This window comes from Dipodomys merriami, unplaced genomic scaffold (assembly GCF_024711535.1).
Source record: "Dipodomys merriami isolate MVZ:Mamm:240054 unplaced genomic scaffold, mDipMer1.0.p SCAF_60, whole genome shotgun sequence".
NCBI classification, from domain to species: Eukaryota; Metazoa; Chordata; class Mammalia; order Rodentia; family Heteromyidae; genus Dipodomys; species Dipodomys merriami.
Window position 1 is genome coordinate 914328 of NW_027206180.1, and position 27098 is coordinate 941425.

A 27098-nucleotide genomic window follows, 5' to 3' on the forward strand; every position below is an offset into this window, starting at 1 on the left:
GAAGAAAGGGAGAACAAGAAAGTAAGAAATTGCATCAGAAGAGAACTGGCCAGGAGTCATCAGAAAGTTCACACAAAAACAAAGCAATGCCTGCAATAGAAATGCACACGTTCTCCCCACGCCGTCCCCAGCCAGCCTGACAGCCAGGCAGAGGGAGTGGGCTGCAGCAGCAACTCTATCAATTTCTGCTTTGCTCTTGCCAAGTACAGCAAAGGACACGTCAAAGACATTTAAAAGTAACTTCTAGCCAGACGCTGGTGGCTCAGGCCTGTCATCCTAAATACTCAGGAAACAGATCTGAGGATCACGGTTCCAAGCCAGCCAGAGCAGGAAAGTCCCTGAGACTCTGAGACTCTTATCGCCAATTCACTAACCAGAAAACTGGAAGTAGAGCTGTGACTCAAAGTGGTAGACCACTACCCTTGAGCAAAAGAGCTCAAGGACAATGCCTAAGCTTCTAGTTCCGGCCCCATGCTAAAAAAAAAAAAAAGTAAAAGTAACTTCCAAACAATTCATGGATGGGAAAACAAAGAGAAGTTGTGATCAGCATGCCAAGAACCATGAAGACAATTAGTAATACTATACTAATGGCCTCACTGTGTATCTACACAATCATTAGTTCATCCAGGCCCTGGGAAGGAGGTAGGGTGAAGTATGGCAACCCCATAGTGCAGCAAGATGACAGGTTACCCTGCCTGGTGTTGTAGGTTCTTCTTGGACTTTTAAAATTCATTGTACTTTATTTACTCACCTACTCTCTGAGAGCTTAGAGTAGACTCCAAGAAGTACATATGACAATATTTTAAACTGGGACTAGAGAAAAGTAATTTAGAATAAGAGGTAAAAACTGAAGGACAGAGAAGAATTACAGATTAAAAAAAAAAAAAAAAAAAAAAAAAAAACAGATAAGCCTGGGCTGGCTGTGACAATTGATGCCTATAATATCTTGTGGTCCAAGGCTGGCCTAGGCAAAAGCCAGAGATGGTATCTGAAAAACAAATTAAAGGTAAATGAGAGTGTAGTTTAAGTGGTAGGCCACTTGGTTAGCAAGCAAAAGTCCTGAATTCAAACCCCAGTACTTCCAAGATATAGATAGATAGATAGATAGACAGACAGACCAACAGACAGAGAGACAAACAGATGAGAGTCTGAATACATGAGTTTCTGAAAACCCTGGTAGCCAAGTCAAAAAGGGCAGCAAAGATATTCTCATGGTCCAACAGGAGAAAAACTTAACTTTCTAGTACCAGCAATGCTATGCCACATGAAGCACCACTACCACCACCCCCCCAAAAAAATAAACGATTTAGTCTCCAAAAGGGATAAGAAACCATTGAATCTTTGTGGTTACCACTTTAGATTTTAAATTGTTACAAAAGTCAGACACCAATGGCTCATGCCTGTAATCCTAGCTACTCAGGAGGAGGTATGAGGATTGCGGTTCAAAGCCAGTGGGACAGCAAAGTCTGTGAGACTATTTTCTCCAATTAACCACCAGAAAAATGGAAGTGGACCTGTGGCTCAAAGTGACAGAGCACTAGCTTTGAGCAAAAACAGTTCAGGGACAGCACTCAAGCAAAATCCAACAGAAAACTAGTCTTCTAGCGTGGACTGAAATAAGAATCCCAACCTAAGGAATGTGTACAGGCACCAGTCAGTAAAAATGAGGAAGAAGTGGGTGTGAGGCATGGAGAGTAGTGCAGAGGGTGGCAAACTGCAGAACCACGCTCTGTCTTACAGGGGGCAGCAGCGGCTTCTTGCCCAAAAGGAACATGGGTAAATTTACCCATCTTCTGATTTTTAAGAGGAGCTAAATGTAGGATTTTTAATGTGAACTCTTCTAAGTCTAAACACTGGATTTTTGTTCACATTTACTTAAAATAATGTGTATGTTCAGCATGGTCCCACCTGTAGTTTAATTTCAGGAAGAAATAGCAAATCTCTGTAGCAGCCTTTCACTGCAGTCCCCTGTTCCCGTGTATTCCACATCCACGGATTCAACCAACCCATATATAACATATATAATTCAGCTGGGCACCAGTGGCTCATGCCTATAATCCCAGCTACTTGGTGGGGGGGGGGGGGGGGGTTAGGACTGGGAAGACCAGCCCAGGCAGAGAAGATCACAAGACTCCTCTTTAACCCCATAGCTGGATACAATGGTGTTCTTCCAGCTATTATTTGAAGCTTAATAAGTGGATCTTGGCCCAAGTGCATGCCAGAGCAGGAAGTGAGACAGTAAGGCTGGACATCAGTGGCTCACACTCATAATCCTAGCTACTTTGGGAGGCTGAGAGCAGAAGGATCAAGGATCAAGGCTATCCCAAGCAGAAAAGTTCATGAAATCCTATCTCAAAAGTAAGCAGGGCTAAAGGCATAGCTCAAGTAATAGAGCACCAGCCTACCAAGCAAGGCGCCTTGAGTTAAATTAATATCCAGCACCAAAAGTCGGGAGAAGGGCTTGGATGTATAAAGTGGTGAGCACAAGAGCCAGAGTCTCAAACCCCCATACCACCCAAAACAAAACTATGTCTATACTGTGCGTGCGCAGTTTTTCTTTGTTGATGCTCTCTGAAGACAGCATTGTATGTAATTTCATGGTATTTCTGCAGCATACAGTGCAGAAGTAAGATAGACAAGATGTAAAGTAGGCAGAAAGGGGTATTTATACAAACTCCACACCACCTTTTTTTTTTTTTTCCATCTGAGACCAGTACTCAAATTCATTACCTGGTGCTTTTGCTCAATGGCTAGTGCTCCACCAATTGAACCACACTTCCAGCCCCATCCACATTCCCTTATATAAGAGGCTTGAGCATGTGTAGATTTGGTATCCTTGGGGAGAAGGGTCCCCCAAACCCAGGTCCTGTGCTAAGTAAGACCTGGGGGCATGGAGGGAATGTACATGCAGAGCACTATTAAATCCAAGATGTGACTGACTACTGTACTGACCCAAGAGAGGGGTTTTTTTTTGAAGGGGGGGGTTTGTTGGTCATGGGGCTTGAACTCAGGGCCTGGGCACTGTCACTGAGCAACTTTTTGCTCAAGGCTAGCATTCTATCACTTTGAGCCACAGCTCAACTTCCAGTTTTCTGGTTGCAAACTGGAGATAAAGAGTCTCACAGACTTTCCTTCCCCTGGCTGGCTTTGAACTATGATCCTCAGATCTCAGCCTCCTGAGTAGCTAAGATTATAGGTGTGAGCTACCAGTGAGTGAGTGCCCAGCTCTCAGAAGGTTTTAATTCAGAGGGCTAAGTCAGATGACAGAGAATGCATTAACTGGACTCATCTAGCTCAAGTGAGAGTTCTCCCACCCAATAGCTGTGTAACCTTGGGCAACTCACTCGCCCTCTCTGTGCCCATCCACTCATCTATAGAAAAAAAGTGGGACTATAACAACACCATCTAACTTGCCATTTGTTGGGAACAGGACTGACCTGTGGGATGCGGGGATGCTGTTGAAACAGATTGTAATGTAAATGGTTACCCTAGAGTTAGACAGTTCCCAACGTGGGCAGTTGAACAGGGCAGCACTGGATGCCACATATGACAGAAATAAACAGAGTACATGCCTGTGAGTGTTCAAATGAAACTTGCTAGTACAGAAAGTCACTGGAGAATAAAACCAGTTGGTCTTCTTACCTCGTTTTCCTCCATCTTCTCAAGGAGAACCTTGCTAAATAAAGCAAAGCACTCAGGGTCCCTCAGATTCAACCAAGCCTTCTCATCCATCAGTCCTGGATTGCACCCCGTTCCTGCCTCCAAGGAAACTCCTGCCAGCCCTGGGGCCTTGATTTATAGCCCTGCCAACTCCTGCCTGTCAGTCTGCAGGAGCTGCCCTCCTTCCATGCCTGGCCCAGCCCTGCCTCTGCATGGAGGCTGCCAATGCAGCTCGGCAGTCCACCCTCTGCCTTGGATCCAGAAAGACCCTGAGGGCAACAAGTGCTCTGTGACTTTTCCTTCCAAGCCTCAAACGGATTACCCCTTCCAGGTTTAAATATAACTGGCCACCTAGCTCTCCCCGATTATTTTGCAGATGCCATTGACCAGATCTCTTGCTGTCAAAATAAAAACAAAATTAAACGAATAGTGAATTCATTAGTTCACCTACCTAAAGAATCCAAGAGCAGATGTCGTTCGGGTCGGGCAGGATTTGGGCGTGCAAGTCTGGAATCAATTCCCCCTCTCTGGAGTCTTCTATCCTCCCTGCCGATGCTGCCACCGAAGCAGCTCTACTTTGGATGGCTGTTGCAAGCAGGCAAAGGCGGCTTCCTCAGGGTTGGTGGCTCTGGGCCCTGACAGGACCAAGGACCCATGGCTGGACTGACGCCCCAGGGCCCTGTGGCTCCAACCTGCACACTAGGCCTCTCTGGGCCTTGACTGTCGGTGGCCCTGTGCCCGCTTGGCAATTCACCACTCATAGCAGCCAGGCTCTCAAGCCTTGGGTGCCAGGAGCCCTTAAGCTCACTCTATGGGTGGCACAGGTGAAATAACCACTGAGGAAAAACACCACCACTATTGGGGCCTGACTGTCCAACACGTTCACGTCCCTCCTGAGGAGCTCCCGGCGGTCTGCGGAGACCTGAGGTGGCCGCTTGGTGTTTATAGCCAGAAAAAGCGCGAGATGGGTGTGGTATGCAAATGAGCTTGTCCCTCCCACCAGTCACAGACCTGCTTCCAGTATTCAGACCAATCGCAGCCAATCACAGCACGACACTCCCACCTGTCGATCACAAGCTTTCCACTCTTTTTTTTGCTGAGTCACTAAGGGGCGTGCTCTTCCTCCTGAGGCCGGTGAGCTGTGAGGGAAAGAAAGTGGAAACTGGCGCCCATGGCGTCCGCTGAGGATCAGGGTTCAAAGCCAGCCCGAAGTAGAAAAGTTCAAAGACTCCATCTCCAATTAACAGGCAAAAAGCTGAGCTGGAGGCGTGACTTGAGTGATAAGGGAGCCAATCATAAGCAACCAAGCCAGGTGAGAGGTTATGAGGCCCTGAGTTCAAGCCTGGGTATCCCCCCCCCCAAAAAAAAATATTCTGAAGTCAGCCCCCTCCCTCAGTTTCCCAGTCACACCTGGAGAAGCACTGGTAACTGCTATCCATCCCCCCAATACCCTAAGTTCTATCTATCCTCCTTGTGGGTAACTTGTGGTCCCCCTGGGCAGCGAACCTTGTGTGTGTGTGTGTGTGTGTCCTTAGCTTGACTTTTCCAGAAAAAAATAATAACTTATTAATTAAGGCTTCATGCATCTGGGTCACACCTCACACAGAAGATTATTCTGCACCTGGGCCGATCCCGTCACAAAATACCTGCGACTTCCACATCCCTGTTTCCCTAGAGCCAGCCCACTCCCATTACCACAGACTCCTCCCGAATTCTCTGTTACATTCCTTGTGTTGCTGCCTTCCTTTTGTGTGTCCCCATTCAGTTCCCTATTGGAACTTCTAGGATCTTCCCTTTGAAAACCACCCACAGGTAACAGTCCTTTGGATCTGATTGAGGCCTGGATCTGTACCAGGCCTGGAGCTCTCTGGAGTAACTAGCTGCAGGCAGGTTCATCTCATGCTCCCTAGGCTGGAGCCTACAAGGGGCCTGAAGCAACCATGGTTGGAGCAGGGTGTCTGGGGGTGGAGAGGGGCAGTCAGCCTGGCTTCACTTGTGGGGGCCTCCTACTAGTCTAAGGGTTCCTCAGAGTGGTGGTGGAGAACTCCCCACCAGAGATATGAACCCAGGATGCCGTCTGAATTCAGGCTTGCATCCTGCACTGTAGATCAGGATGGTCTTCCCCTTGCCTATAGTCTCTGGACGCAAACCAAAGGACATGTGATCAGAAGAGCTGAAGTAGAAAACTGTCACCAAAGTACTTGAATCTCAACAGGACTTTATTCTGCATTTCTGCTTCTGTCAGCTTTTTCCTTCCCTCTTAATGGAGGAGAGGCGGCTCCCGACAGCCCCCAGCCTTGTATTTCTCATAACCTCCACTTTACAGAAGGACTGGTTTGTAGACTCTCGGACTCATAAGCTCAAAACTTCCAAAGAAGGATGCTGATTGGTTTTCCTTGGGTCATATGACCTAAGTCTGAGCCAATCACCAGTGGCCAAAGAACCAAGGCCCAGGGAACCATAGCTTCAGAGCTCAACACATAGCAAGTGGAGTCAGGACTTCACTATGGGCTCAAAATGGCAGGGAAAGAGAATGCAAGCAAAGGCAGTTCCTGTAAGAAGGCAAGCCAACTGGAGGTGTAGCATTGATTACACTTGATAGTGGAGGAAACTTGCCAGGAGGCATCACTGAAGAAGCCTGTTGGCTGAGGATGAAGGGCCCTCCCAACTGTGGCCTTCGGACATCTGGTCCAGATGCGGGAAGAACACATGCAGCTTTAATAAGGGACCAAAGCCAGCGGTCTGCCAGGGCTCCTGCGAGGGATATTAGCATGCATTAGCATGTGGCTCAGCCTGCCTGGATGAAATATGAGGCGGACTTTGAAGACACATCCAAAGTGTTTAACAAATGCTCTGGAACCACTAGTCTGAAAACATTCCACGCTCAGGACACAGGTCTTGTGTCATCTGTCACATTTCCCAGTCACAGCTTTGGCAGGAGGTGGGCTAAATCCACATTTATTTCCATTTCATCCTGTTTGTCAACTTTGCTACTTTCTCTCTCCACCCCTCCATCCTAATTTATACCTCACAATTCCTCCACAGTAGGGCGGGGGGCAAGGAAAGACAGCAAGTTCTGAGACCAGTCAGAACTGGGTATGAATCTTAGATTTGCTCTTTCCAAGCTGGGTGCCCTTGGGGAAGTTATTGCCCCTCTCTGAAGCTTGCAATTTGCACCTCAGTGGAAATACACATACTTACATTAGAAGGTAGTGAAGAACATTCCAGACAATACTAGCAAAGTTCTCCATCACTCAGGATGGGATGACATATCACATGCTCAAACTTCTATGGCTTTGTGCAAGACCATTTCTTCCTCTCTCTTTCTCTCTCTCTTTTTCTCTCTCTCTCTTTCCTAGTTCCCTGTCACCTGCAAGTAGCTGTTCTGTAGATCAAAATGAAGCCAAGTCACCAAGAGGCTGGCATTAACAGAGGTGACAGATGGAAACCCACATACATATCTTGGTATGGGGTTCAGTTAGGTCCCACAAAGCAACTCCCTTCATTCCATTAGCAACTAAGTCAGCCTTAGTTTACAGGTGTTTGACGTGGAAGGACATCAGGTCTGCTTTGGCATATGAAGTACTTGACCCAAAAGGAATCAATTGCCTCAATCAGCTTAGCGGAAGGACAAATGCTCCCTACAGACAAGGTACTGTCAAGCTTGTTTTCCAAGCACATCCAGGGTGCTGTGTTGGGTATTTTCATTAGACCCAGTCTCTATTCAGGATCACTGATGCATTTCCAATGTGCCAGGTTCAACCAACATCTCCCCAACAGGCTGCTGTGGGACCCCAGCTATAAGACAGACAACACAGGCTCCCAGAAGACAGACAGACATGAGGCAAGGATTTGAGGACAAGGATTCAAATTCACATAGTTTAGTTGGGAGGGACAGAAAATAGTTCTGGAGAAATGGAATGGGAGAGTAGAGAGAGAAGGTATCTCATACAGCCTGCCCTCTGGGTGGCTAGGAGCCAGCCTGAGACCTCCTAGCCCAGTGATAATCAGCATCTCTGATTAAGGCCAGAGGCCCAGGGTGCTAGAAAATATTGAGGATGCTGAACCTTGCTTTTGACTTGTAATGTTTGCTGATTCCGATGGTGTAACTACAATCCAGGTGGTATGGGCGGAACAACCATATCTGCTCCCTGGCCCAGGATTTCATGGCTATTGAGTAGGGTCCCTCAACACAGTGGGCCAGGAGTCTGAACTCCAAGGTCTAGAGCAGGAGAAAGGAAGGACCGTGCAGGGCAGGAGAAAGGGGAAACAGAAGAGGGGTAGATGTGGATATTGAGAGAAACCTTCAGAATCTTCCAGCGGGAGGCCAGGTTGAATGCCAGCCTCCTCCTGGGGCATCCCCATCAAATGCACATGCCAGCCTCTCCTTGCACACACCCGTGACAAGGAGCTCACACTCTCTTACCCTCAGCATACCAATTCTCTAAGTGTCTCACCTCGCTGGGCCCACATGGGACCTAAACAGCCGACTGCCTAGAAGGAGGAGTCATTTCACTGTGTGCCCCAGCAATGGATGGCTTCGGCGCGGGAGGCAGGCACTTGAGGAATGAGCGAGCCTCTGCATCGGACATGTACGACGGATGAAGTGTCTGGTCCCCGACCAACTGAAGCAATGGCTCCTTTTGTCAAAGCCACTCACCAAAAGCGAGAGGATGACATGATAAATGCTCGGCTGCGTCAGGCCGATGAAGCATCATCGCACACGAGGCTCTCTCCCTCGCAGGGATCGGTGACTTCCCCCTCCCCTACCCCGGGGCTGAAGGACTAGGACAGAGAGAGCTGAACTCTGCCTCTCATCCCACCCCTCCAATTTCCAAAGCCCCGCAATGGGGAGCTAAAGTCAGGCCTGAGAGTCTGCTGACCAAAGCAGGACCAGCTTGGAGGACACAGGCCATGCACGGTCGTAGTACATCCTGTGTGTTATATTCTCAATGTGTCAGCAAGAGGCACTGCTTTTGCATTTTGCATTTTGCAAAGTCCTCATCTGATCTGGTCAGTCGTGAAGCAATGGGGGGAAGAAGAAGCAGGTAAGAATGATCTTACACAGCCAAGCTTCTCACACACCTCAAATCCTTCACCTTTCATTTGCTGAGTACCTGGTGTGCCCCACATGGAACCAGCCACTGGAGGAATAGAATACAACAGTCCAACAGCTGCCATCCAGGAGTTCAGGGGCAAATGGAAGGCCATCCAGTTTGTGTGCTTAGTCCCTCCAGCCTGCCTGGCAGCGTGCTAGAGCTCTGTTCCCGGAAAGCAGGAAGGCTCAGAGAAGATTCTCGTACCACCTCCCCGAAGTGGGATGGGAAGGGGAATCAAAAGGTAGCAATAGCAATACCAGCGGAATGCCTCGGGGATCACAGCAAAGATATTCCTGAACTTGGAGAGAGGTTCTCTAAGATGGAAGGGAAGAAGATGAAACTGTAGGCAGGAAGGTTGGACCACTCTAAAGAGAGGCAATGCTGAAGGATTCTTCACATGGAGCCCCAGCTCTCTGTTGACTCCAGATTCCAGATGAGGAGGAAACTGAGGCTCCGAGACAGCAGATTCCTGTCTCTGAGCACACAGCCAGGAAGTGGTGGAGTTCAAGGTTGTCGCTCCTCTAAACCCACTCTGTCACTACTAAGCCTTGTTTTAATATCAGGAGATATCTTGAGAAAGAAGGAGGAGGAGATTCCTACCATGTACCACCACATCCAGCTATTGATTGATATGAGGTCTCATGAGTTCTTGTGAAGGTTTTTTGGGCCAGGACTAGTTTGCAACTGCTTCTCAGGTTTACTTCCCAAGGAACTGGGATTACAAGTATGAGCTACTGCATCCGGCCTATGTTTCTAACTTGCAAGCAAGAATGTTAATGTAACAATGCTCCAAACATTAGTATCTTCCTCCTAACCCATCACCCAGGCAGCAGTGGTCTAGCCTGGGCAAACCCCCTGGGGAGGGAAAAGAGGAGGGGGCAAAGTCTAGCTCTCACCAGAGGCTAGTAACTGACTCAGTATTCTGCACATCTCAATGGCAAAAACAAGGTCCAGGAGCCAACTTGACCCCACAGCCCATCTTTCCCAAGAGATATGGTGTACCTCATCGTGGCATCCACACAAGGCGGGTCAGGCTGGACCAATATGTCACAGAGCAATAGGCAATGGTCGAAGGGTGGGAGGTGGTGCCCAGGCTGAGACATTCCCAGATTGGATGGTGCTGCTGGAAGACTTTCAAAGCCAGCAGAGGCCAGGAGGCCCAGTAATGGCGGGGACAGGCCAGCGTCCTGATGCATAAGCCTCCCAGAGGCTCTCTTCATCTGCAGCAGTCAGCTGCCTGAAGGGTCCTGAGCAGCAGGAGGGAGACGTGAGCTCAGGTGAGGCCACAGAACCAGAGGTGCAGCTTGTGGTCTCCTCTTACACACACACACAGTCTCACACACTCTGCTGATCATACCACAGCCTACAGGGTCCCATGGAGCATGCAGGCGCCTGGAGTCTATGTGCATCCTGTTGGTGTGTGTCAGAGAAAAAACGTGTGTGACAAAGTCCTTGGGTCACCTGCCTGCAGACCCCACAGAGAGTGACCACAGTCTGAGATGTCGCAGGAAGATGACATTCTATAAATCAGACACTGGTGGTCTTGAGCACCCTTCCCAGGGGCAAAGCTAGAACTGGGGACTTGAGAGACGATGTAACGTTGAAGGATGGCGTCTAAGAGAAGTGAGGAAGGCAGGCCAATGAAAATATGGTCCCTCATGTCCAGCCTCAGCCTGATCCAGGAGGAGCTGTGAAGTATGGGCTGCACCATCCATCCATCCGTCCATCCATCCTGGCTGGTCATGCTGGACTGGTCATTCCATAGGACCACATAAATGAGTCATTGAGATAATGGCTCCCTTCCTTCCAGGTGAGGTGGCTTCCCCCGTGGGTGATTCCCAGAGAAGGGGACAGCTGGGAGCTGTTAGCCAGCCAGCACTTACAGCAGCTAGGACAGGTGTGGACAAGCTGGGGACAGCTGGCCAAATAGAAGGATCCAGGCAGGGCTGTGGTGATGACCTGTCATCTAGCTTTCCCTGGGGATGATTTTCAAAATACCGAACACCTGACATGACACAAGTACTGTCCAATCTGACCTGGGCCCACTGCCCACAAGAGCCATTCACTAATTCTCATGCTGGCCCTGTAGAGCTGCTATTGTCCCCTATTGTTGCTGCTGGTCAGCCCGAGGCTGAGGAACACTAGACAGCTCCCCCGTGAAGGCAGGGCTCGAACTCACATCTGACTGGTTCCTAGGCCAGGAAATGTATTTCCCATTCTGCCTTACCCACTGACCTGAAAGAGCTGAAAAAGGAAACCAAGTCAGAGATGTTCCGCTTCCAAGAGACGCAGGGGTTCCTGGGTGACGCCAGGTCACAGTTTTATCATGTTCACCAGATGGAAAGGAACAGAAAACAAGCAATGTGTGATCTCTCCTGTCACGTCAGGGAATGCTCTTTTCAGAAAGATGAACATCTCACAGAATCAATACACTCCGGGGCTTCAGAAAACAGAAAGACCTTCAGCCTCGACCCTTGAACGTAGACGTCCGTGACCAGAGACAGTAGAAATTAAATTGAATCAACTGGAGCGAGCGAGTTGTAAACATTCAATATTAATGATCCGTTTAGGTCCCAAAGAAGTGCACCTTGGGCTGTGTCCAGCCAGGCTCTGTTGGGAAAAAGACTGACATGGCCCTCACAATGGGGGCGCCTCCTACATCCTGCTGCCATGGGGGCAACAGAACCTCTCTCTGCCCTGTGCCAGGACTTGGCAAACCTTGGTCAGTAACAAACCAGACAGTGAATATTTTGTGGGCCATACAATCTCCATGGCAACTTCTCAACTCTGCTATTGTCCATCCAAAGTAGCTATCAGTGACACATAATGAATAACGTGTTGCAATAAAACTTTATTGACAAAAATTCTTTGGTCACAGTCTGAATGCTGGGCTATTTTATGTTCATAGAGGAGCAGGGAAGGGATGGGGTGGGGAACATAGTAAAACAATCTTGCTGTGTAGCCCAAGCTAACCTCAAACTCACAATCCTCCTGCCTTGGTCTCCTGAGTGCTGAGATTACAGGCATGATCTGCTGTACCCAGCTCTTGGATGGTCACAGGCACTGTGTGTCATAGGTCATAGATCATGGGTGTGGGCAGCTTGTCCAATGGTCCTTCGCCTTTGCTGGGGTTGACCTAGGGTATTACAAGCTGGAAGTTCTTTTGTAGGGTCTACAAACTGTGGTGATTCAGGCACTTCCTCAGGCAGAACAAATTGGCAAAAGCCACTTTCCCAAGACTTCTCTCAGCTGCCTGTCGCCTGCACTTTGGGCCCTGCCACTAGTGGTGATGGAGCCCCGCATGTTGCACCTGCACTAAAGGATGTGCTCGGCCGGTGCTGGCAGAGTGGTCTCTCGGAGCCTCGAGGGCAGGCAGTACAACGTCCACACACAGGAAGCAGAGCCAGAATGACGGAAACCCTGGACCCGACTGCTCATGAATGCTGACACTCCTGCGCTGCTCCACTGAATAAAGGAAAATGCCCCATTTTGCTCAAGCTAGTTGGAGCTGGGTTTCTGAAACCAAGAGTCTTTCTGTTGGAAGTCTCCTCTCCACTGTCTATTTGTGTGCTGGGTATTTGCTGAGCAGTGTCCGAGTTAACATTGCATCATTTACTCCAAATTAAAGAGTGCAATCATATATCCTTGTTACAGATTCCTTAGGTAAAGAATTAGGGGAGAAGCCAGTCACTGGTAGTTCACGCCAAGATCTCAGGATCATGGTTCACAGCCAGCCCGGGCAAGAAAGTCTGTTAGACTCTTATCTCCAACTAACTGCTTTAAAAAAAAAGTTGGAAGTATAGCTCAAGTGGTAAAGAACTAGCTTTAGGGGGTGGGGATTTTGCTCAGTGGAAAAGTACTTGCTGGCAAGTGTAAGGCCCTGACTTCAGTCCTCAGCTCTGCAAAAGAAAAAAGAAGAAAAAAAAAAGAGCTAGCCTTGAGCAAAAAACCTTAGGGACAGCACCCAGACACTGAGTTCAAACTCCAGGACCAGCATTTAAAAAAAAAAAATAGGGAAGAGCCAGATGTGGTGGTGATCATGTCATCCTAGCCAAAAGGGAGGCCTAAGTAGGAGATGCCTGCCTAGGCAAAAGATCCTAAGCAAAGAAAAAAAAAATATGCAAGGCAACAAGGGCTGGAGTGCGCTCAAGTGGTAGAGCTTCTGCCTAGCAAGTGTGAGGCCCTGAATCCAAACCCCAGGACTACCAAGAAACAAGAAAGTGGCAGCCATCAGATGTCAACCAGAGCTGTGTTCTCTGCCTGGGCTGCAGACACCACTTGCAAGCTGGGCTGGCTGCTTCCAGAGCCTGTCCCTCCCAACAGGCCATCCTGTGTCCCCTTGGCAACCACACCCCACACTGAGAGCCGGTTGGGGTCAGAAGGCCGTAGAGAAGCATGGGGAAGCCGCTGCCTGGTAATGACTGCCTTGAAGCCCCTTGGGGTGTCCACGTTAAAGTTTGTGGGTAGTTCTGTTTTGGGTTTACAGTCCTGAAGAGTGAACTCAGACTCAGCAATGGCTACCAGTGGGGCCACACCCTCAGGCTCTTTGCCTTTAGTTTAGTTTCCAGATGGGATTTTGCACCTTTGCCCAGGCTGGTCTTAAAACCATCAAGCTTTTTACCTATGCTTATTAACTGAGTAGATGGGATCACAGGTGTACACTACTTTGGGCCATTTTTATGGCCATTTTAATAAGCAGAAGTGTAATACAAGATGTTCCAGTAAGTTGCCACTTCCAGAGTCTCCGGGACAGTTGATCTTTATAACCTCTGCTCCTTTCTTAAGAATTCTGTCCAGAGAGTGCCAGAAAATGCAAGAAAAACTACACAACGGGCAAAGCCCAGCTTGCAGATGGATGCAGAAACGCTGCCGGAAGTCCCCGCTGGACACAGTGGAGGACGTGTCCCACAGCAATGGGGACAAGCTACTGCTTCATGACAGCACTAGGAACTGGCCGGAGCATGGTGACATTTGCTTGTCTTTCACAAGCTTTTAACCTTTATACAGCATTGATAAAAAGCATCATTAACATTTAAAGGGATGGTTCGGGCTGTCCACTAGGAATAGGAAGTAGACACATGATATGGATTCTGTCTCACATCTGTCCCCAACTGCACACAGTTCCCCTTCCTCATGCAGTAACAAAGCAAACCATGAAAGAGGCCAGGGCTGAGCTGCCAGACACACAGCAGCTCCTTGGGCGGCTCAGGAGCCAGGGCTTCTCCCAGGGAGCCTGTGTACTGGCCTGTCCACCTAGGCCTCTGTGCACAGGTGTTAGCTTGCTCTTCCTGCCACAGGCACCAGTCCACGAGGCTGTCAGCGCACACTGGGCAGAGGGCCTGGCCCTCCCTCCTCGCCCTTACTTTTTCTTTCTTACCAGGACTTCCTACCCACTGCCAGGATCAATGGATACCCGCAGATCTTACACAAAGCAGAGCCTTTCCCAGTCACCCACTCTACACAATCGTGCTACATGTCCTTAAAATTTGGGGGACTCACCCCAAACTTCATCTTTCTGGCCTCTCTGGCCAACAGAGTGCATGCTCCTGTAGGGTGATGGTGCACCTGAGCTAAGCCATGTGCCTCCTTTAGATGCGGAGCCCTTTGATTTGCGACATCCCACGGTCTGCTGTCCCCATCCCTAGGGCCACAGGGGTCACAGTCCCACCTGCTCCACGCAGGGCTCCACCTGTGCACCTGTGTGTGTCACACCCATGTCACCCGAGAAACAAGCTACCACACAAATGAATGGGACTTTATTGATCTGCCCTCCTCACAGTGCCTCCTGGCGGTGGGCGGAGGCTGCTGCGTTTCTTGCAAAGGGGAGGGAGGTGGGGAAGCTGGGGGGGGGGGGAGGGGCCCTCCACAGAGCCGCAGCCCACCCTGGCCGGAGCGCCTCCCACCAACGAGTACGCACGGGGAAGAATTACATTCTCACGCCACAAGCATGGCTTAAATACTTCTCTGACAAAAATAATAATAATAAATTATCTTCAACTCAGAAAATAAATTGTGCTCAGCAGAGTGACAGGAGGGTCCATTCATTGCATTGCACCACGGGAGCCACACAAGGAAAGGGTGTTTTCCGGTCACCGTGTCCACAGAAGGGACACAGGGGACAGGAGGGACAAGGGGCCACAGGAGGGACAGGGTCACAGGAGGGACGTGGGCAGGACTCAGGCTACATGGGCTTCTTCTCCTCACGTGCGCCTGGTCTTCTGTTTCTTGGCCTGTCTCTTTACGTCCTCCAGGCCACTGCTGTCTGAGGCTGTCTGGCCCAGGGCTCGGACGCCCTGCAGCCGACTGCTCAGCTGCAGCAGCAAGGGGATGAGCTGGAAAGAGAGGGGGTGTGAGAGAGGCCAGGACAGGGCCCTTCTGTGGCAGTGCCTGGTCTCCAGACGCAGTCAGTATCCCAGGGAGGCTGGCCTTCCCATCCTACGAGCAACATAACCCTCCACACGTTCTGGCTTGAGAAGTCACTAGAGGCTGTGCCTGTGGATGGGGACTGGGGACAGCGATGAGGACTTTATGGTCTCCAACACGCTGTCACTTCTGGGCTGCTGCATCCTCCCCCAGGTCCCCTGGCCACCTGGAGGCCTCTGCCCTCCTACCTTATCGTGGTTGTAACCGGCCAGCAAAACCAGCAGCGTCAGTGGCAGGGCAATATATGATCCTTGTGCAACATCCTGCTCCGGCAGCTTCCTCTGCAAACACAGGAGCACTGGTTCTCCTCGGGAGGGAGGCCTCGCGCTTCCCTCTTGCCTGCCATTGTCCACTCCCACAGCCCGCCCAGCCATCCACACCGACTCCCCACAGGCACTCAGATCCTGCCAGAACCAAACTCTTGTATCCAGTGGAGAAATGCAAGCATGTGGACCAGCGCTCATGGGTCCTTCACCATGGTGACCTCCATGAAGAATATCTGCAGCTCAGCCACAGAGGCCCCATCAAGGGTACACTTCCTCCACCCGTCCACTGCCCCTGAGGAAGCCAGACTCAGACAATAAAAATCCTTGCAGCTAAGAAGTAAACAGGTCCTAGCTATATTCAGGTCTTTGTGTAGCAAGGACACAATGGGAGCCACTATTCTAGGCCCAGTGATACTAAAAAGGCTGGTCCCAGACACTGCAGCCTAAAGAGGAAATAAAATCAAGACGATTGCATCTTTTCCAGGGGCTGTTCTCTTTCTTCTAATTGTTATCTGGGTCAGTAGAATAGATCTTGCTTCCCAGATTCTCTTGCAGCTAGGTGCAGCCACAGGACCCAATGCCAGCCAAGAGCACACGGATGGAAGTGGCCAACACCTTGTGAAAAATGCCGAGCCCTCCCTCTGCCTGGCCAGTCAGCATTTGGCCAGGTGCTCCATACTAGAGAAGAGCGATGTTTAGAACAGAGCAACTAGAGAGAAAGAGCAAGGACCCCCACACCATGGGGTAATGGGGCAATCGCAGACTGCTTCTGGACACTGACGTGACACAAGAAGTACCATCCTGCTACAGCCCCAGAAATCTCATGTCACATGCACAAACCTCCCAAGAAGCCCTCATACTGCAAAGGAAACAAAAGCTATTGGACAACTATGAAAACAGGCTCATGAACCAGGGTGGAGGGTATCAAAGCAGTACAGGGAGGTTCACGAGGCCAAAACCATTCTCAGAACAAGACTGAGGAGTCTCTGCTTTTCCACTGTCATTCTCTCACAGGACAGTGGCTTTTCCTGAGACCACTGAACACTGAACTGCTAAGGGCTGCCAGCTGATGGATTCTCAAGTTTCCGAATTCTGTGGTTTTTCAGCCACATGACATAGAGACAGGTACAGCCCATATACACCCAGGTTCTTGGAGCTCCTCAACCATCTTAAAGTGTAGAGGCATCCTGAGACCAAAACATCTGATGACCATGAGGCTACAGCGTGCCTAGGTCCACTATTTAATAAAGAGGAGAATGAGCAGATTTCCACCATGCAACTGACTCAACTGCTGACCAAGTGTGTTTTCACCCAGAGTACTCTGTCCATCTGTTTGCACTTATTGTTTGTCAAATAGAGCATGTTCCACACTGTTGTCCTGTACCTTAGAGGCATTTACAATGCTCTTGTGTCCTCTGTAGTTCCTGGAAGGTGGCAGTTGTTTTACAGGTTTGGGTGAGTCAGGTACTAGGTGCCTCATTAGCCACAGGAGTTGGGAGGGTAGTGGTTCCAGAGCCCCTGATATGAGCAATTCTACCCTGGTTACTATTTCCCAACAGTACCCAGCAGTATCAGGAAGGAGAAAGGCATTCTGGGAAATCCAGATGTGGAATACAGAACCCAGGTTGGAGAGACTCGGTGCTGAGGGTCTGAGAGGGGAGGACTGTCCTCTCACCACCATCAAGTTGTTCTCAGCTCCCTGCTCTACTTACCGTGGGATTAAAAATCAAGGTGATGTGCTTATGGTAGCCCACAGCGGTGAAAGACACTTGAGGCAGGACATAGTCGTACTGGGACCGGGGGAGCGTGGAGTCCAGAAGCACAACGTAATTCTGTGCACATGGAAGGAAATGACGGCTTTGAGACAAGTTTACTGGAAAACACAGGCTACAAAATGATGTACAAAGTAACCCCAGCTTTGAGTTACTGCAGAAGTAACTTTTTAATATTCACACACACACACACAAAGCCTAAAAAGGCCCAAGCAATGGCAATCAACGTATTAGTAGAAGAAATTTCTGGATGATGGATTGTTTGTTTTGTTCTTTTTTCCAAACTCTCCTCCATGAATATGTACTAATTTTATAAAGCAACAGTGCTTAAAACGTAACTATGTAGAGCCGATTCCTTTGACCAGAGACCAACCCTTTTAATCAGCAGTATATCAAGAGGACAAGAAGCAGCCTGCGGCTCTTGCCTATAATCCCAGCTACTCAAGAGGTTGAGATCTGAGAACTGTGATTTGAAGCCAACCTGGGAAGACAAACCCAAGAGATTTCTCTCCATTTAGGCAGCAAAAGGCAGGAAGTAGAGGTATGACTCAAGTGGCAGAATGCCAGCCTTGTGCAGAAAAAAAAAAAAACCAAGCCAGAGTGCCAGGCTCTCAGTTCAAGTCCCAGGACCAGCACAAAAACAAACAAAAGAGGAGGATGAGAGAAGAGCTCTTCCCAAACTGAACAGTCCAGTGGGTCACTGAAAGGAAAGGAGCAGCCGCCCTTCCCGCCTTCCCTCACCCCCAGTGTTACCTCCCCATCTCTGAGCAGTGGCGGGAAGTGGAAGAAGAGAGACTGGCCGAGCGACACTGTCTGGATGGGGTTGTCCAGGTTCTCGCTTTTGTACAGCTTCACCTGAGGAGGAGAAATGACGAGGCCAGAGCTAGGAAAGTGAAATGCTGCAAATACTCAGTGCAGGTATCGCAGAACAGCTGCTCCTGGGAGAGGATCTCTGCAAGGACAGACTAGGGAGGAGCCTCCTCTCGCAGCAGGCTGTGGGTGCATGCCGCGCAGAGATGTGAGGTTCTGGAATAACCAGGATGACCTTTGTTGCTCAAAATAGCAAACCACAGCCTAATTATGGAGAACAGTGCAAAGCAGTTTCTAACCTTTCCCAAATGTCTCTAATGCGCCGAGCATGCAACAGGCGCTTTAAAAGTCATCAATACTGACAACAAAATAGGCCCCTGGGGAGAGTTGGAGAGCTTGCCCCATAAAACACACAGCCTACACGCGGGGAGTCAGGGCTTTGGCCTCATCACAAGGGGTCTTGCCAGCCTCCTATTTCACGTGCTCTTAACTCTGAAGGAATTTTTAAGACTCAGAGTTGCTCAGCTGTATTTGGATTGCAGGCTGCTTGCAGAGGCACCTGGGGGCTTCGGGTTCTGGACCTGACCTCGGGATCTGAACTTGACCTCTGGATCTGGACTTGACCTCAAGATCTGAACTTGACCTCTGGATCTAGACTTGGCTGCTGGATTGCTTGCCTGTCCTCATACCATATTCAGTGGGACCAGAGGAAGCGGGAGGCCCAGCCCAGCCCAGGTCAAAGCTATGAGGGTCCTCCTTGCACTGGCCAGAGGCGGCCTCTGAGGGCCCAGGCGGGCACTTTTCTCTGTAACACACGTCAGGAGCCACACGCTAGAGCCTGTGGTCATGGCCATGACCTGGTATGTTCTCTGTTGCCCTCTACATCTACATTTGACTTTGCTAGCTCCATTTAAAAATTATGTGAAACCAGCTGGACACAGTAGCTCGCATCTATAATCCTAGCTACTCAGAAGATAGAGATGGGTTTGAGGCTAATCTAGGCACAAAAAGCTTACAAGACCCCATCTCAACCAGTAAAAGCTGGACATGGTGGTAATGTGCTGTATGAGAGGCTGCAGTCCAGGCAAACTGGGTATGAGCATGAGACCCTACTCAAAAATTAACTAAAAGCAAAAAGGGCTAGGGCCGGGCACCGGTGGCTCACACCTGTAATCCTAGCTACTCAGGAGGCTGAGATCTGAGGATCGAGGTTCCAAGCCAGCCTTGGCAGGAAAGTCTGTGAAACTCTTATCTCCAATAAACTACTATCAATCCGGAAGTGGCACTGTGGCTCAAGCAGTAGAGCACTCGCCTTGAGCTGAAAAGCTGAGGGACAGTGCCCAAGCCTAGAGTTCAAGCCCCACGACTGACAAAAAAAAAGGGCGAGGGGCATGGTTCAACTGTTACAATACCAGCCTAAAGCACAAGGCTTTGAGGACTGAGTTCAATCTTTCAAATCCCTGTAAAACTAGGCCAAAGTTCTAAAGTTCCCCCTGGCACTGCTCACCCTCTTGGCTGGGTCTTAATCTCCACCCCAAGGACAGCTCTCTTGGAAAGCCAGCGCCAGGTGGGCACAAACAGACCACAAGCCATCATGCTGGGCTTACCCATAGCGTAGGCAGATACTCAGAGGGGGTGATCACATTTCCACTCAAGTCAAACTGGTTGATCTGCCGGAAGACGATGATGTTGACGTCATCGATGTCATTGTTCCCGACCTAGACACAAGGAAGGCTATACTGAGCCTGCCATGGAGGCTGTACTTGACCTCCAGCTCAGGACAGAGTGAGGGCCGCATGTGGCCTCCGGCTCAGGATGAAGCCAGGGCTGCCTCTGAAAGTGTCCAAGGCCACCCAGGGGCAGCGGAGATACTCCTGGCCACAGAAACATCATGCTGGACGGCAGTATTTATTTTCTAAGTTTTAATTATCTACCCACATGTTCAAGAAATGTCATTGCCAAAGCCAGATCTTGTAGCTTCTCTTGGAAATCAAGAGGAAGACGAACTTGGCAGCCATGGGGTTTGTGAGACCCCAGAGGGCTCTCTTGCTTTCATATTTACCCGCCACAGCCCTCATCTCTGCTCTCGACTCTGGCCTAACTCACCCACCAGAGAAAGAGGATATTGTAAGAGACACAGCCATTTAAGAAGGCATGTGTCACCAGGTGCCAATGGCTCATACTTGTAATCCTAGCTACTCGGGAGACTGAGATCTGGAGGATTGTGGTTCAAGGCCAGCCTGGGCAGAAGAGTTCACTAGACTCCCATCTTCAAAATAACTGACAAAAGGCAAGGTCGGAAGCATGGATCAGGTGGTAGAGCACCATCCAGGCAAGCAAGTCAAGTAAGACTGAGGCATGAGTTCAAACCCTGGTAATAGCAAAAATAATAATGACAATGCCATATATCAATTTCCCAGGTCAAAAAGCCCTAAATGGCCATCATCTCCCTTCCAAACACTTAGGCTCAAGGAAGCCCTATGGTCTGGCCACTGAGGTCCTCAGTGAGGCAGAGCATTAATTCAAATGAGGCCTGGCCACTTCTGGGGAGGTGGAGGTTGTTTGCTCTAGAGCTTGACTGAGCTGCATCCTCACCTTGAATTGGAGATGATGACCTACTCGATGGGGTCACCCGAATCTGACCATCGTTGGCCTGGCTCCCCACCACGCCCACACTCACTTCCTTGTCTCTCCTGATGTGAATGAAAATGCTCAGCCCACAGCTCGCTTTGCTGGACTTGCTAAGGGGTCGCTGGGACCCCCTGGGAGGCGGGCCACGCACAGGGAGGGTGCTCGGAGAAAGCTGAGTCCGTATGGAAGGGCAGGGAGCACCGAGGCGCTGCGGGCCTTACCTCGACAACGCGGTGGTGGGGCAGCGCCCGCTCGATGTGGTCGTTGCCTTCCGCCTTGAGCTGCACGTGGTACACACACCCGGGCTGCAAGGACACCCGCGGTCACTTCTCCAACCAAGCCCACCACACCCAGTCAGTTGCCACCTGTTCCATTGCACCTGCTCCCCAGGACAGGCGCGCTCCATCCCCACTTCCCACCTGTGCCTCTCACTCCCAAGATGCCAAGGGAACAAATGAGCCCAGGTGCTCATCTCAACTCAGTAAGGCCAGTGCCTCCAGGTCGGGGCAAGGACGGCACTCTCATCCCAAGCTCCTGACCAGGCAGGTCCAAGGGAGATAGGCATGCCTCACAGACTGTGGGCTGGACGTGGCCTGGCACAGAATGGATATGTGCTGTGCAGCGAGAGAACACTACTGATTAGCCGCCTGTGGTGGAGGTGGTGGCTGTGGGGATGCCAATTAAAAAGGAACGCTTGCCACAGAGAAGGAAACTATGGTGACTTTAATTTAAACTGTTCCAGCCTGCAGTTTAAAAGAACAGGGCAGCCAGCAGGACAATGAAGAGAACAAAGAAGCTGACGTACAATTCTAATGCCTGAAACCAGGTGAGTGGAGAGAGCAAATTGGGCAGAGTATCGGGACATGGTGGCAACACCTGTAATCATTGCTGCTCAGGAGTCTGAGATCTAGAGGATCCCAAATGAAGGCCTGTAGACTCCACCTCAACCTATAAAAAGCCAGGCGTGTGATTCCTGCCTGTCATCTGAGTTCCACAGAAGCAAAAACAGAAAGGTCATGGTGCAGGACAGCCACGTATAAGCATGAGACTTTTATTAAAAACAGACCCTAAAATCAAAATAAAGGGCTGGGGGAAATGACTCAAGTGGTAGAGCATCTCTCTAGCAAGTTCAAACTCTGATACACAGATCACCCCCAGGACAGGGAGGCTCAGGTAAGAGAACTGCAGGGTCCCCATGCCTCTTTTCTTCCTCTGACATTAGAATGAGAAAAGCTGCAAACGAAAGCAGCCAGCTCAGCTGGGCAGGGTGGTGCCTATCTATAATCCCAGCAGTAGGGAGGCTGATGCAGAACACTGGGATTTCCAGGTCATCTTGAGCTACATGGCAAGACCCTATCCTCCAAAAGGACTGGGGATTTAGCTAAGTGGCCAAGCACTTGCCTAGCATGCACAAGGTCCTCGGTTTGATCCTCAGCAGAGAGAGAAAGAGAGGGAGACAGACAGAAAGAGAGAGGACCATGAGGATAGTGGCTCTGTTTCTGTTTTGTTAACTAACCATGTACTGATTTAGGGCCAGACAACACTCCATGTTGGAACATGTCAGATGTTCTCATTTAATCTTCCCAGCCAGGCTGAGGGAGCTGGCTTCACACTCTCATTTCACAGACAGCAGAATAGACAGTCTGTTCAGGATGTCTGCAGGATGTACTTAGAAAACCAGTAAGGATCGCAAATCCTCAAAGTTCGCCTACCTGGCTTACACAAAGAAGTTGTAGTTTCTCTCTCCCTCTCTCTCTGTCTCCCTCTCTCTATTTTTTGTCAGTCATGGGGCTTGAACTCAGAGCCTGGCATTGTCCCTGAGCTTTTTTGCTCAAGGCTAGTGCCCTGTGAGCCACAGCTCCACTTCCAGTTTATCTAGTGGTTAATTGTTTTTGGTTTTTGGGTTTTTTTGTATCCAGTCATGGGACCTGGACGCTGTCCCTCAGCTCTTCAGCTCAAGGCTAGCGCTCTACCACTTGAGCCATAGCGCCACTTCCGGCTTTTTTCTTTTTGCTTATGTGGTGCTGAGGAATGGAACCCAGGGCCTCAGGCATGCAAGGCAAGCGCTCAACCACTGAGCCACCTTCCCAGCCCTCTAGTGGTTAATTGGAGGTAAGAGTCTCATGGACTGTCCTGCCTGGGCTGGCATTAAACCACGACCCTTAGATCTTAGCCTTCTGAGTAATTAGGATTACAGGTAAGCCACAGTGCCCGGCCCTCTCTTTCCTTTAAACTACTTGTTCACATCTAAAACATCAGGATCAGTTGCAAACAATTTCCTTCTACTTTCAAGCAATTCTCACCATCCAGCACGGCCAACTCTGTGTGGATAGATGGGGGAGCTGCCTCGCCGGCCCCACTTTACCTGGGCCACGCTCTCTCAGGTCCTCTCCACACCCCCACTCCCCTCAGGGGCTCAATGTTCCTCTAACCCCATGACTGCTGGCATTTGCAAGCTGGCAAAGGCAGTTAACGACTCAACCCCACGGTTTTCAAACTTCATTTCGCTACACAACCCTGATCTGGTATGTTGGCTGACCGAGAGGCTCAGAGCCCATTCTTAATTCCTGCTGCCACTCCCCCTCCCCCCAGCCCACTCCTGGCAGTCTTAGGGTCACCCTGGGACACCTGTGAATGCAGTGTCACTGAACCTGCCCGAAGCTCACCAGGAGGCCACGTAACCTGAACTTGCCCTCCTCATCCGTCACGGTGTCTTCCCCGTAGATGCTGCAGTCCTTCTGTCCCACGGCTTCCACAGCCACGCCCTGCTCTGGCTCTCCATTTAAAGATGACACAGTGCCATAGCAGCTAACATGACAAGAGAAGACACAGAACGTGGTGTTCCTGTGTTTACCAGGAGCAGGCAGTGTGACCCATTCACAAATGGCTCAGGTGGGGATGGGCTTGTTGTTGGTCCCTGGGCCATTCCCAAATCGAGCCTTCCGCCAGCAGGAGAAGCCATCATCAACTTCTCCAGACATTCTGGAGAATTAAGATTCACCTGATTCTACCTAATCTTCTAAATAATGAAGCACTCCGTTACATGAAAATAACCACAACCGATCTGATGAATCCTTGTCTCAAGCTTTTGTACGTGCATTATAAACATGTGGACACACGTTTATAAACGTGTGGACACATACATATACACATAGATCTAATCTATTCATCCACCATTATCCAGCTAGTGGACGGCTGCATACTTGCATAATCTGTCTCAACGTATCCAGAAAAAGTGGACACATTAGATACCCCTCAAAAGGTGGTAGATGAAGTCAGGAGAAAATCTTTACACTATATATTTTCTTTCAACATTTTGAAGACTACTCAAATAGAGACATTTCCTTCTTTTAAAAAAGTCCATCTAGTTTTTGTTTGTTTGTTAGTCATACGGCTTGAACTCAGGGCCTGGGACTGCAGGGAAGTGAAGGAAAGGGGAAGGGAGGGGCGGGGAAGAGAGGGGAGGGGAGAGAAGGGGACGGGAAGGGGAGGGAGGGGAGGAGACCCACCTGTAGGCCGTTCGGTACCCAGTGATGGTGATCCGCAGGCTCTGTCCCTCCTGCACCTCGATCATCTGCGAGGAGGGCTCAAAGCGGAACTCCTTCATCATGGGTTTGAAGTAGTACTGGCCCGGGCTCTGCGCAGAGACAAGTGCAGTCAGAGGCCGGCTGCACATTTGGGATGACTTGAAGGCATGATGGCCAGATCCCTACCGCAGAGCCGCAGAGCTTCCGGGGCAGACAGAGGAAGGGGAGCCCCATCTGTGTGGTGCTGGGCCGCAGGCACGGCTCTCACAGTGGCACTGTGGTACAACGATGGCAGCTCTCCAACCACTCCATGAGGCGAGAGCCACATGTGAATTTCATGAAAGGCCAAACAGAATCAGGGAGGCCAAGAAACCATCCTGATAGGGCTCAGCAGAGGGCTGATTGGAGGCTGGATGGCAGATCTGCCACGCTGGTGACCCTCACGATGCCCCACATCCTGTCTGTGCCAAATTCCCACAAGCCCCTCTGCCCCATCTCCCACCACCAAATCCAATGGGTCTGCAGTGAAACAAAGCCTCAGGAAGGGGCTGCTGTGGCCAGAGTGGTTAACGGCACTGCCCCGGTGACAAGTGGGTGACCAGACAGCAAGCACGCGTGGAAGAGAATGTGAATCAGCAGTGCCACCTTATAGGGAGAGCCAGACTCTCATTACACGTGGTGCCCAAAGACACCGAGCTGCTCCACGCAGCCTTCGTGTTCTCAGGTTGTCAAGTGGTGAAGCCCCCTGAGCCACGGCCCCAGCTCCCTCCTTGGGGAGATGTGAACCGCAGGACACCTTACCAGGTTTGAGAAAGTCAGGATGCCATTGTCCTGCGTCAGGAGGTTGGAGCGGAACACGCCACCACTGAGGGACAGGAGAACCCCAGGGAGGGGCTGGTCGTCTTCAGCCTTTATCTGGGGAAGCGAGAGTCAAGGGTTACTGCGGTAGGCAGGCCAGCTGCCCAATCTGGTTGTGCAAAAGGGACCCAACCCCATTGCCAGTAACATACACCTGCGTCTACCAAGTTCCCTCCATAGCCAACCCCTAGGAATTCTGGGAGAGGTGCAGTCCCAATTCAGAGAGATTCTCAAAGGGCAGGTCAAAGAGGAAGTGCCGCCCCTTTGGAAACACAGAGGTACCTCGAAGCTCACGCCTGCCAAGGCAAAAGCCTTGAAGTCCCCGACAGTTCCATCCACAGCAGTTAAGACATAGCCCTCCTTCTGGGAGGTCACGGTGTACTCCAGGTCACTGTGCAGAGGCCCAACACTAGGAGAAAGAAGGCAGAACGCTGGGAATGGCTGTTTCTGATAGCAGAGCAAGTGTGGCCTCACCAGGACGCCCCCTAGCGGCCAGGCTCAAGCAACAGCTTCTTCCTTACAGGCGCTTACCTGTAGGCCCCTTTGTCATCAGTAAAGACTGTGATCAGGGGTGAACTCGCCCCCTTCTCACTGATGACGATCTCTACTCCTTCCAGCTCCGGGTGGATCTGGCCCTCCAGGAACAAGCCTGCCTTCCCGTGGATCTCAATCAGCTTCCCGGGGCAGCTTTCTAGAAAGGAATGACATACACGTAAGAATAGGGCTGAGGTGAAAAGAGAGGAGTTTCCCATGAAAGAGCCCAGAACTAAAACACGAAAAATGAGAAGATGCAAGCTGTACATGAGGTCAGTACCCTCGATGTCTCCCCAGCCCTCCAGGGCTTTGCTCCGCTGCTGAGGGCTTTAGTAAGCAGACCTCACGATGCTGGATTCTCCTTCCCTCTTCCCCTCCTCCAACCTCACAGGCCACAGAGACGGGGAGAAGCCATTCAAATGGCTTACAGACAAGACCGTACTTTATTATCACACTAAACTGTTTCTAAGTGCAGTGGGCAGGTACCTCCACTGACGGTGGCTTCCATGGAGGGAGGGTAGAAGAGCAGCTCTTTAGATGAGGGCGTAACTGTGATTTTCTCTCCGGACCTAGAGGAGTTACAGGACTTCAGCAGGGCCAGTTGTGTCCCTGCAGGACCGAGACGCTGTGGAGGAACACGGGTGCTTACCGGGCCCAATAAGAGAAGTCGTAAGAGAAGGGACCTTGTAACTCATCCACCATCTCCTGACCGGGGGGCTTGGCCCTTCCCTCCTCGCCTTCCTCTTTGCCGTTCTTCTCCCTCTCCTGCCTACGGGTCTCGATCTCTGCCAGCTGCTGTTCTCGGCGCAGCTCCTGCGCAGACTTCAGAGGGCCCAAGACCAAGGCCGGCTCGCTGTCGATGGAAGACCTGGGAGGGGTGGGGAGGGGAGATGTGCCTGTCCCTGTGGTCAGCACAAATGTCCCTGACATTTCCCCAAGGGGACACTCGGGGGCAAACCCCAAATACCTTACAATGATACCAGGGGGCTGTTTTTTATTTTTAATGGGGCTTGAACTCAGAGTCTGGGTGCTGCCCCTTAGCTTTTTCCCCTCAAGGGTGGCACACTACTATTTGAACCACAACTCTACTTTTGGCTTTTCGCTGACTCATTGGAGATAAAAAAAAAAATCCCAGAGACTTTCCTATCTGGCCTGGCTTTGAACCGTGATCCTCAGATCTCAGCCTCCTGAGTAGCTAGGATGACAGGCGTGAGCCACCAGTGCCTGGTTTACCCTGTGTTTTTCCTCCTCCATGTTTTATAAACACTAAGAGTTTAATAAAAACTGCATTTGTCAGTGCTAGAGGCGGGAGCTGCTAGACCTGGGCTGCTTCTCACATGGGACTGGGAGTTCTCAGGGCCTCCAGCCTGGCCTTCACCCCTGGGCTGGAGGGCTAGAGATCCAGCAATGAAGGAAGCAGATTATGTCCCCTGACCCAACAGAAAATAAAGTCAGACGTCAATCATGATGGAGAAAAACAGTGCAGCGTGGAAAGGGGGGGAGACACAAAAGACTGCT

At 50.4% G+C, this 27098-nt stretch overlaps 1 protein-coding gene across 1 annotated transcript in view; it reads right to left on the bottom strand.

Moving 5' to 3' along the window:
- Nucleotides 1–14493: 14493 nt before the first annotated feature.
- Nucleotides 14494–27098, bottom strand: part of LOC138814504 (BOS complex subunit NOMO1) — a 40375-nt gene continuing 27770 nt past the window's right edge. Inside the window, exons 19-31 of the mRNA XM_070003403.1 lie at nt 26230–26448; nt 26067–26149; nt 25578–25737; nt 25329–25455; nt 24990–25103; nt 24171–24298; nt 23328–23469; nt 20883–20966; nt 19638–19748; nt 17974–18075; nt 17161–17280; nt 15371–15463; nt 14494–15091 (exon numbers count right to left, since the gene is read on the bottom strand). Coding sequence (XP_069859504.1) covers nt 14960–15091; nt 15371–15463; nt 17161–17280; nt 17974–18075; nt 19638–19748; nt 20883–20966; nt 23328–23469; nt 24171–24298; nt 24990–25103; nt 25329–25455; nt 25578–25737; nt 26067–26149; nt 26230–26448 — 1615 coding nt within the window. The 3' untranslated portion in view covers nt 14494–14959. The remainder of the gene's footprint in view (nt 15092–15370; nt 15464–17160; nt 17281–17973; nt 18076–19637; nt 19749–20882; nt 20967–23327; nt 23470–24170; nt 24299–24989; nt 25104–25328; nt 25456–25577; nt 25738–26066; nt 26150–26229; nt 26449–27098) is intronic.